This window comes from Onychostruthus taczanowskii, unplaced genomic scaffold, assembly GCF_017590055.1.
Source record: "Onychostruthus taczanowskii isolate IOZ18803 unplaced genomic scaffold, ASM1759005v1 scaffold42, whole genome shotgun sequence".
NCBI lineage: Eukaryota > Metazoa > Chordata > Aves > Passeriformes > Passeridae > Onychostruthus > Onychostruthus taczanowskii.
The window spans coordinates 3639468-3651566 of NW_024501682.1; the positions used below are offsets into that span (position 1 = coordinate 3639468).

The 12099-nt window shown below is 38.1% G+C and overlaps 1 protein-coding gene across 1 annotated transcript in view; it reads right to left on the bottom strand.

The window, feature by feature from the left end:
- Positions 1-12099, bottom strand: part of THADA (THADA armadillo repeat containing) — a 154502-nt gene that overhangs the window by 39732 nt on the left and 102671 nt on the right. Inside the window, exon 31 of the mRNA XM_041413628.1 lies at positions 8788-8873. Within this exon, the coding sequence (XP_041269562.1) occupies positions 8788-8873 (86 nt within the window). The remainder of the gene's footprint in view (positions 1-8787; positions 8874-12099) is intronic.

Below are 12099 nucleotides of genomic sequence, written 5' to 3' on the forward strand. Positions count from 1 at the left end.
ACCAAGGCTGGATTTGTAAGCATACTGCAGGAGAAATGCTTTCATCTCCTGTCCACGTTGCTTTACGCTGAGGTAAGCTACATGCAAGCAGTAATGGGAAAGCTGACAGGATGGAAGGGTCAAAGCTCCAGAGCAGGGAAAGGGAGAGTAAGTAAGTATTAAGCGCACACAGAGAGAAATAGAGAGGGAGAAAGAGGGAGAGAAAAAAAATCAGGAAAAGGGGGGAGACTGTCTTCCATTTTGTTGGTGTCAATGCTGCCAACTTTGCCAGAGCCTGCAACTCAACATCAGAGAGAGACGTGACCCTCCCATGGACTCCAGGAGCTGGCCATGCACTGACCTTCCAACTCAGCAAACTTCTATTTGTATTTTCCAAGGCCAGCACAACTTAACTTTTATGTCCTCATCTCTGAAGGGGAAAACTACATGCATATAAAAAACATAGCGGAGCTACTCACTCCCAGAACTACTAGCTTGCACAGACTGTGATACAAGAGTCTTCGGCAACAGATCCTCTTTTTCTGCACATATAAAATACTTCTGCTTTGGAAGCCTTCTGGATGACTTCCTTTTTCCCCCATGCAATTGTGAAAGACTGGACACTGTGGCTCATCAATTTTACAGAAAGTCTCTTTAAAACTGGATGTCTCAATGGCAAGGCCGTCAGCAAAATAAGACTGTCTGAATATTTGCTTAGCCTCAGCACACCAGAAAGCAAATCCTTCTGCATTCACCTTGTGCTCCACATGCTCTCCAACAGTCTTTTTTCACACAAATATGTACAAAAGGAAAGAATGCCCCAGTCTTATTACAATGCAGTGGAAATATTCCTGCTTTCAACTTCATCACTAAGAAGTCTTTCCAGGCTTTCATGTAAATGTTTTCTCATCTGCTTAGCTTTAAGTAAACTCTTTCCTTTGGCTTACATCAAAATATCCAACTAAACCAGAAAACCACACCGGTTCCCAAAGCAAATGTCAGCCTCTGTTGTTAAGATACAGTAACAACATACTTTTATTTACAAACAAACATCACTGTACAGTTTGAATGGCCAGCTGCCGTGAGAAGGGAGAACAAATTCTGGCTGACCAAAGAAGGGTCCTGGCAAACAGCAGTCTCTCCAGGATGCTGACAGATGCAAAAGAGCCTTCAAGAATTAAGTGGATTTAGTTTTATTTTTTCCCCCTTAAGGATTACTTCATTTGTGGGACAGCAAGAATTTCAGCCTGCTTCTAGTACAGGAGACATCTTACACAACCACTTGGTTCTCTCCAACACCCGACACAAACATCCTCAGTCCCCCACACTGATATATTCATACATCATCTATGTCACAGCATCTAGGTTTGAGGGGCTGTTTTTTTAATCCTATTTGTGATCAACTGATGCTCTGTCATGTATATGAAGTAAAATGGTCTTTCACCACCTGAAAATAAAGAGGAAAGGAAGAGGAGCAGAATGGAATCAGTTGGATGAATCTGACTGGATGAATCTCCAGTTACAAACTTCCTCCAAATTTAGCAGTTCCCAAACCTGCACCCTGCCTGTCTTTCTTCTGCTCTTCCCTGCAGTGGCAGGCAGGATCTGTTCAGTCTCTTCCCAGAGTCAGCAGATACATAGAGCAATGACAGAAAAATGTCCCTGCTCAGGGTGTAACAAACCATCAGCTGATGGACATCTCAGCTGATATTTCATCTCAGAGGCACTACAGTCTGTTCAAAAATGAGAGAAGTAATCTGAATTCCTTCCATATTTAAATCTAAACTTGCTCCACCCTACAGAGTTGACACATTTCTGTAGGATTTGGTAATTTCACAGTGATTATTTAGCTACTGCCAAGTGGACAACTCTCCTGATCATCAGGTGTACTGTGTGAGGGGCTTCCTTCTGTACATGTGATTAGTATAGCTCTAAGTATTTGTATCTAGATAAATACAGAGATTAAATCCCTTATATAGGCCCTTGAGCATGCAAACCATCTTCCATGTTCCTTGCACAGGCTCCAGAAAAAAAGAACTAAGCAGGGGAAAACAGGGGAAGTTACTACCAGCATCAGGAAACTTACTGACCCTCTGCAAGGGCAGACAAAAATTGCAAGAGCAGCAATAAAATGCTGCTTTTCCTGCAGCATATTGTTATGGGAAGGGGCTCTGAGCATCAAAAATCTAGATATTCGTCATTATTCAACAAGACCTGCAAGAAAGAGCAATTGTTTATGGACTGAGGTTAAAATCCACTCTCTAACTACTATCCACAGACATCTGAACAGATCATATGAATAGGGAGTAGGCTGAGAGGTAATCGGTGCCAAGAAGAGATTTTCCTAGACAAATACTAAGGAAAAGTATTTTCTTTCGTACTTTTTCCTTTTATTAAAAGTGGATTAGGCGAAGTCGCTGCTAAATGGAAACAAAACCACAAGGAGAACAGAAGAGTCCGTTTCATTACACAGCCATACTAAGGTGACTGTTGATCATAAAAAGGGCATATTTTAAGCAGGATGTTTTCTTTTAAAGACATCTGCAACTTCTTCAACATCAGAGACTAGGCATCAGAACTCACAATACAATTCAAGACTACAAACATGGCGGATTACCAGCATCCATGGATATTTTATTGTTGAGGACACGAGTATCCCACTGCATTTTGTACAGCATAAGGGAAAGTTTCCAAAGGAAAAAAGAAGTGGGAAAAAAAGCCCCATTTTATCTGGACACTGAAACAGCTATTTTTTCTTACAGGTATTTTTTCTTGCAGCTTCTCTCTGGCCCAGCACTGACTTCTCCATCGTATAACTTTATAAAAACCCACAGAGACAGTGCAAGTCAGTCAGTGGAACATGTTGGAATCTAAAGAGAACCTGATTTTGAAAGGACAAGCAGTCTCTCTTCATGTGGGGACAGAATTTTAACTGCTAACATTAATGAACATGACCAATTCTACTTTCCCCTAGTGTCACCTATTTCATGGAACACCTTTCCATATTCCCTGCTCAACACAGCATTCCAGCAGTATCATGCTACCCTCCACAACCCTCCTCTGATCACTGTCTCTGCCATCATTCTAAAAACACTTTTACTTTCCTCCTCCTCCTCTACCTGTGTCACAAGTTCTGCCTCCAACGTTTCTTTGTCAGCTGTTGGTGTTGCACTTATCCATCACCTTTCTCCAAAAATTTATTCTTTTCAGCCTTGGCCCATTTTGTTCTTCTGTCTCAAACTAACTTTTGGTCAGTCTTTGGACCACTTCAACATCCCTGACTTGTTCTACCTCTGGCATTTTACTGCCCAGGCAACTCCCAGTCACTCCCTGTGCCTTAGACTTCCAACAATGCCACACTCAACTTACTCAATCTCCTGTCTGTGCTGAATTAGAATACGGAGTACCTAAAAATATTTCCTTTTGACTCATCTAATTTGATGTTAGTAGGCACAGGGCATTTAGATCATCCTATAAATGTTTTAAATCTATACCTTTCTTAACTCAAAATAAAAACATTTACCCAGTGCCACAGTCAATATACCAGCAAACTTTATATAATTTCTGATATAATAAACAAAAACTGCCTTCAATATGTTAAGAGTAAATTTAACTACAAGCTAATTAGACCAAATAACCAAAACACACATTAACAAGCTGCCAGCTTTTTTATTCAAATAATTCTTTGGCCACCCTTCTTAAGGATCTAGGTAAAGAAAATTAAAGTATGGCTAAAATAATCAACCTAGTTATCCCTGTCAAATTTTTTATCATTCAAAAATCATCAGTTTGTAAGTTAGCCTGCAGGAAAACCTGGCTGCCACCTAGCTTCTTTCCAAAATAAGAAAATATTAGGAACTATGATACAGAAAACGAAGTGGCCAGAACCTTCGAATGCTATTTAAAAGACCTACAAATCACGTAATTCAGGCAAACATTTAAGAGATTCCTATGTAAAGAGCAATTTGTGCTTGCATTGCAAAGCACTGCAAAGCATCCATAAGTTTGATAATCCATATTATTTCTATCAATGCATTTTATAACTTCAAATTAAAAAGGACAAATATAACCAAGGGAATGGTATTTGCACTGTATGTTATTTTAGAAAGTATTTCATTGTATTTGAGGACAAAACCAGCAGACAGTTGAAATAATACCTCATGTTTCTCATCACATACACACACATGTATAGTGCACAGTATTTTTTGCAACCATTTCTTTAGTTCATGAGCAGAATTTAAGAATCTTAACCTACATCTACAGAAGGTTTAGGTATTTGGAAGAAAGCAAGAAAATGGAATTATGTTTTTGCAAAACTCAAGGAAACAGAATAAGCTAGAGTAGAATACTGGCTACTCCATTTTGGTATCAAAACAATCTCTCTGTGAACAGGATTAATCATGTAAATACTAAGTAACTGTTCCCATGGTTAACTACAACACTGGAGTTTGGTAAATTTCAAGAACTTTTAAAAATTCTTCCACCACAAATGGAGAAAGGAAAAATGCTTAGTTGGACTACAAATGGCATCTTTTCCTAAATCACAGATTCAACCTATTTGACGTCCTGTTTAAATGTTTTCTCTTTCCCACCAAACTTGAATTTTGAAGACACTATACTTGACGACAGGCCAAACCAGACTGACAGCATATATACAGGATAAAGCAACAAACTGGCAAGATTATCCTTAGCAAAATTTTCTTCCGTCTTTTCCCTCTTCTGTTCTACATCCTACTTCACTTACATTGACAGAGCTCTATCAACAAGCACCGTTTTTTCGAACACAACCCTGGCCAAAATGCATTTCTATTAATCAAGTACATTACAGAGGGTTGCATCCACTTTTCCCCTCATGAAAAGACAAAATGCTACAAGGAAACTTTTTCAAGATGTGAGCAAGAAGGAGAATGTGGCCACTCTGTCTTGTGGCATTTTTCATCTGTTACAGAGAGACAGAGCATCCCAGATCTGAGCTTTTGCTGCAATTCAACATTCTGGCTCCTGCATTAGCAGCACTGCAGATCACAGTAATACTCTCATCTTCTTGTTGTGCTTCAAACACCAATTTCCAGAAGATCTGAAGGCAGGAATGTCTATGACAGATCCTCTCAGAAATTCATCTATTCAACAGAGGAATCTTATTTAGTGAAACAGTGTATCACACCAGAGTCCTGTATTCCATCTCTTGCAAAGCCCATCTCAGAGTGCACAGGAAAACATGTAAACTCAGATGCACACATGAATCTGGAGCTCTACAGACCTCTGCTTTAACTCCTGATCAAAACTTGTGAATTTTCAAATAATCATATACACAGCTAAGGCTGAACATGTTCTCACCTGGTCTAGAGGTCATTTTGTCATTTTTCCCACCCCAATATGCCTACAAATGTTACTTTACTCCTCTGTAATATTTGAAGCAGGGTAGAAGTTCCAGAATATCCTCTGCAGGAGGACTGCATTGTTCTCCCATGAGAATGGAAAGACCCTAGACATTTGTGATTTCTGATCTACAAAAACAGTTACTGTGGAGAAAATATGTCAAAGAGGTCTGCAAGAATAAATTCCCTGGACACTACTAATAACTATTTATAGTGACAATAGACACTAGCTCATCAAATAATCCTATACCTGGTAACAACTTTCTTTACTCTCAATAAAGATAAAAACAGTACATTTTAACTTTTTTCTTTTGTTTAAGGCTTGCTTCCAACCACAACTGATAACAGAATAAAAATATTTTTGAGTTTATACAGTCTTGGCTATATGTATTGTCTCAGTATATCTGCTCAGCCCTCAGACACATCAGCAGCTGAGAAAAGAGTTCTAGATTTTGCCTATCACTTCAAGGAAAGAAAACTGTGTTTTCCCAGTGACATGAATAAGTCAACACTTCCATCCAGTCCAGCAAATAGGAGTACCTATGGGGTTTGGGTTGTTTTGTTTAAGTTAAATAATCATCATTTAACCAGCAGTAAATTTTTAGCTGGACAAGATGCTTTTGGTATCCATTACTCCCTGCCTTCCTTAGCCAACATTTTAAAGCCGATGTTTTTTGAATTTGTGAAGGAAATTCTCTAAGGGCTATCCTACACATTAAGAGACAGATTTTATTAATTGAAAACAACAAATCACTTACAGAAAATAATCATAATGTAGGAAAGGCCTAGGCAGAGCTGTTCTCTGAAAACCTCTTTGTAATTGTAGCCTCTTTAAACAGGCATAATCAATTAGAAGTGGTCTGATTTTAACCAGTTGCAGGCTCATTACATTGCATTCCCGTTTCTGTTGATGAAAATCAGTTTCAGCCTGTGGCCTGGAACTCATATACAGCACTTCCTGGGGCCTCTTAGATAAACACATCAAGAAACAGTTTTATTTGGATTTGTCCCTCACCCTTTATTCATTGAAACAACTTTACAAATCAAGATTAGAACAGAGAAAAATTGGCTCATAACCAGAGATATGCATACATGAGTAAGATATTTAATCTCAGAAAAGTATAATGCTTCAATTAATAATCATATCTTTAAAACATTTAAATGGGAGACTCAAAACATTCAGTTTTAACTGGTGAGTTTAGTCTTTCTCTTACTGTGTCATGGGACACTCAGTTTCTATTTAATACAAACACATAACTCCTTCCTTTCAGAAGGGCTTCTTGCCTGTGATACATAAAATTGTCCCAAATGTATCTTTAGGTTTTCAAAACAGTTCTTCCAGCTTAAGTTTTTACTCTCTGTAGACACTGCCTGAAATATGTAATTTTAAACCTATGTAGGAATGAAACTTTTAAGCAAAACAATACGAATGAACTATACCAGAGCAGAAAGAATCTGCAAAAGTAATTGCTTCCCTTCTGCAGAAATTGTGCCTTACAGCACCCAGGTTTGGTACAGTCCACATGAGCTTTGAAAAATAAATGAATTCACTACAGTTGGTAATCCAGCCACAGCATGGTGCAGTCCCTCAGGCTCAAAGGGTTATTCACAAGTCAGGGGCATTAAAAAAAGGAAGGGAGTTTCCTGGTGTGGAGAGGTCCATAAAAGCCTTTGCAAATGTGCAGCAATTGTTTAAAAACCAGAACAGACAAAAAAAACCCTACCATAACTGAAATAGGAAAGAGGAAAATAAAGGAAATGCAATGCCCACTAAGTAAGCAAAACGAGGAGCCCTCCCCTGGAGTACTGGCTGTTCCTTCCTAAAAGAAAATACAAAAATAGAGCTGAAGGGCGAGTGACAAGAATAATCAGAAGATGAAAAAAAAACTTCAGAACAGAGAAAAAAAAACTTCAGAAAAGAGAATACAGAAAAACCAGGATGATTCATACTAAAAAGGAGCTGAACAGTGGTAGAGGATCATGTTTTAAAAAGTGGAAAAATTAATATTCTCAAAAGGATCTCTCTTTTAAAAAGTAGTATTCATAGTAAAAGGGTGATGAGCCCAAATATGGTTGAAGGAGGTTCTGGGGGTTGTTTTTGTTTATTTTGTAGTTGTAATACACAGCTAGACTTATTAATGTACTGCAAAGGATTATCATTAAGGCCAATGGCATATGAAGATTTAAAAAGCTTTATTCTGTAGTAATAAAAAAAAATAAGAACATATATTTTTTAATATAAGAATTATTGTTGGTAGAGATAGCTTAGCCCCAGAAAAACCAGTAATAAGCCAGGAAAAAAAATTATCCCAAGAGACACATTATACTGAAACTGCTTTACATAAGGTGGTACATTCCACCCTATAAAGCATGTGGCCCTTGCCCAGTCACTCTGTATGTCTGTCCTTCTGTTGTAAGGGCTAGCTCTGCATCAACCAAGAAGTTAACTTCAGACATGTTCATCACCAATTTGCTTTCCTGACAATTATCCCTATTTGAACTGTACATTCACAAGAAATCACACCAATAGGAATTTTAGAATTAGAATGGAACTACAGCTAAAGGTCTAGGAAAAAAAAAGCAAAAGGAATTTGATTTAAAATTAACAGTGCCCACAACACGACTCTCTGAAATAAAGAACGGTTCCAGTGACTTAAATGCAGTGTTAAAAATTTTAATGAAATGACAGAACTATTCATTAATTGCTTTCCTGGACTGACAAGGTAATTTATTACTCACTTGTTCATAAGAAATGAACAAAACAGTCCCACAAGGAAGCTACTTACAGCTGACTGAAAGCTGCCTACACACTGGCACACGTGAAAGGATGTCCCTTCCTCCATATCTTTGTTTTTCTTATTGTTCACAGCTTGTTTTGTACTGTTGCTAACTGTAATCTACATTAAAACCACTGATAGTTCTCACCAGTCCTTCAAAAAATTCCCACTGATAAAGAATCAAAATGGAAAAAGAAACTGAAAGAAGCTCTCAGAACTGTTTTTTATAAAATTTCTAAACATTATAAAACACTTTCCCTGAAACTATTTCAGGTGTCTCACGAAAGAACATTTCTGTGGCTTTCTGGAAAGGTTAAAGTTGCAATAGTCCAGGATGTGGATTTTGGATTAAAAAACCATTTTGGAGCATGGAGAGGATCTTTTCTGTTGCTAGCCATTCTAGGACTAGGAATACTGCAAGATCATCACTTCAAGCCTTGACATGGAACTGTACCTCAGTTTTCTCCTCAACAAAACCTAGGCCTATCTACTGAGAGGGCAGAATGAAGGGCCTGGTACAAGGCAGCTAAAGGATTTCAGAAGTCAGTAGATACCTTGAGCACAAGTAATATTCTATTGTTTCTCCAGGTTCAACAGAGCTCAGAAATATACAAATATTAAATCTGATGTACAGAAGAGTATTATTGACTTACCTGGCTTTTGAAACTTCCCCAGGTGAGTACTCAACATCACAAGGACATCAAGATAGGCAGCTCTGGTCACCAAACAAGGATTTAGCCTAAAAAAAAATCGTGTTTTTAAAGCTTAAATCCTTATAACCTTATGTTCAGAAACAGCAGTAAAACAAACTAGCTTGGCACGTCTGTTTTAATTAATGAAGATGAACTATTGGTCAAACTAATATGCATATATAAAACGATTAGGCAAAGTTATCTAAGCTTCATTTCCTGGTCCATTCTGAGTGACAGTCTCCCTTGCAGAATGGCAACACCTTCCTCCTCTAGCCATTCCACTGAATTGAAGTCGATCCATTTCATTATTATTGGATGAACCAGCTCGTTGTAGCACCCACTAGGTCTTTTTGTTTAAAGATAATGCGTGTAACTAAAAGTATCAACAAAAAGAAGTGTTCAGTTCTTGCTGTTACAGCTCATGAAAGAGAAACTTCCCTTGCAAGGTACCTGCTACAGCTTTTTAATGGCCATAACTCTCTCACTGTTCTGATGAAGACCAGAGGTGTTCATGTTTTTAAAATTAGGTATTTCTTATTCCAAACAAGAATATTTGGGATTTTGTGTATATAATGGAAATTGGTAATAAGCTAGCTTCTGCTCTACCTTTTCAATTTCCAAGTGAGAAACATCTATTTTCTCTCCAATTAGAAAAATAAAATTAGGCTAAAAACTTCATTTTTCTTTGTATTACTATCCCTGAAACATATTTAGCTATGAAAACTACTTAAAATATAACTTAAAATGTGAAAAAACAGGAAATCTAGTTCAAAACACAGAAATTCTTCTGAAGAGCCCAATGGGACTTGTACTAAAACAAAAACTTTCAGAATCAAGCAGCACAAGTTTGAGGTATGACTAATTCTGTTCAGTATTTAATTTTTATTTTATCTGGCACTTTCTTTGTATGCTTATCTTAATGTTTGAAACTCTTTCAAAAATTGCTAATTAAAAATGCTCCAACAAATATTCTGAACTCTAACATCTTTAAAATCCAAGGAAAAAAAAAAAGCTTTTTCAAGTAAGATCTGTGATCATGACATAAAAATTAAAGTTTTGAGGCTCTTGCATAGTTTGGCCACTGTATTTGCCTATGGAGAGTTAGCCTACGAACCTATTAGAAAAGACAACCTTAACCAGAAACATTGCTCTCACCTTCAGCAATAAACTCTGGAAGAAGCTTAAAATACCCACGCTTTCTTTTATGGCCTACAATATTAGGCATCAATATAACAGACAGCAGAATATGTGCTACCAGGATCTCTCTTCAGAAGAGCTTTTTTCTGCTTTTGCATAAAAAGAGACTTTTTGGACACTTTCTTACTAGGCATATTAGGCAGACTTAATTTCTATCCACCCTGGTTAAGCAAAGATCTTTCCTGTATCTCGGGCATCCAGTTGCTGCCTAAGTTGTTCTTCATAATGTGTATGAAAACACAACCAAGGAATAATCATGGAGTTGGAAGCTCAATCCATGAGAAAACAGAGGGACTGATCAGTCAAAGGCTCAGAAGAAAAACAAACCACAAGAGGTTCTCATAAAGGGATGAAAGCAGCCACAACAGTTTCCAGCCAATATGAGGAACCTAATGGGTCTACTGTACTTCAGGTCCCTCAAAAAAAATGGAAGACTCGCTTATCATTCCACGTTTTCTGTGGAAAGAGAATTTCCAACGTACGAACTGTGCCCTGGCCAAAACCCGGCTGATGCAACTTTTACTGAAGAAGAGGCAACAGCAACAATGGCATGTTTTTTGTTCTAGTCCACCTTTTAAGCACTTACCACTTCATTTAAAGTATGTGCATATGCATGTTTTGATTTTGAAATGAGACTTTCCCAGCATAAAACATGCCAAACGTTTGTCCTTGGTGGTTCTGTTGCTCTGGTGATGTTAGTGAATTCTCATCCATACGTGCCAGACCGACACAACAAGAAATTCAGTTTTCCAAAACCAAGAAACTTCAGTGTTGTTCAGATTGTAGCAGAAAGCTCAATCTTGAAGACAATCAAACTGTGATTTACGTAACAGATCTGACAGCCAAAAATCACAATGCTGAACATTACAAATGATGCACTGCGCAGTATTTAACACGACCTGTTTGTGCTGAACTTCAGCAACATGAGTGGGAACAGTACAAGATATTTCCCTTTTAACACCAATACCAATAAAGTGGTGTTCTCATAAACAAGATTTGAGGAAATCTGTCTCCAAGCAAGAAAGTCACAGCAGCAGCAAAAGGTGGGAGCTTCAGACATCTGGAACAGCATTCTTATTTTCTGTCCAAAACCCAAACATTATTTCATTTCCCTTCCAATCTGGTTATTAATGGAAACAAATACACCATATGCTCACTCCAGGTGATAAACTGTACATGACTCTGAATGGGGTAGAGCTAGAGATGGCTGGGAGATGAAATGGCTCTCATACCTAAGGGTATATCCACACAGAAAAATAGCTATCAAAACAATATTCATACTATTACACATCTATACTAATAGCAGCCTTGTGATGCCAGGGCACAGATCCATGCCTGACTAAAACAATGTTTTGTCTACGCTAGACAGTAGTTTAGTGTAACAACAGCACATCTGGAAGTCAAAGAGCTGGCACCAAAGACCCAATGGCCACCTGACATACTGTGTCCAGATGCCTTAAACCATAATTTTCGGAAGTTCAATTTGTTGTTTTGTGTTTGGATATTGAGCTTATAGGCAGCCTGCTCCTGGAAACTTACTGCACTTAGGAGCTTGCCCCACACTTTTTAGTACTTCTTCATAATGGTCTCACTTGGAGCATGACTGTCCAGGTGGAAATAAAAATCAGGTCACACCCAACTGCTGCATTCAATTTCACTAACAGCTAATGCTGCAAATGTTTCAACACATCTGACCAAAGAGAAGTCAAAGGCTGTCTGCCCTGAGTAACATGTGAAAACCAAGTCACAGACTGGACCTGCCAGAAAGAGGGAAGCAAGACCGCAACAGGCAGGAACAGAAAGGATCACTACTTCATATTACTACTTAGCAAGAACAAGATGCAGAAAAAACATATTTCTAATTTAATCAAGGAGAACAAAATTACACTGAGGGGAGCTGCTATGTTCTTACCAGATCATCCCATGAGGATGGGTTAAGAAAATTGGGATTGTTCAGCCTCAAAAATATTGCAGCCTTCCAGTACCTAAAGGGAGCCTGCAAGAGAGCCATACAAAAGCCTGTAGTGACAGACAAGGGGGAATGGATTCAAACTGAATGAGAGCAGGCTTAGATCA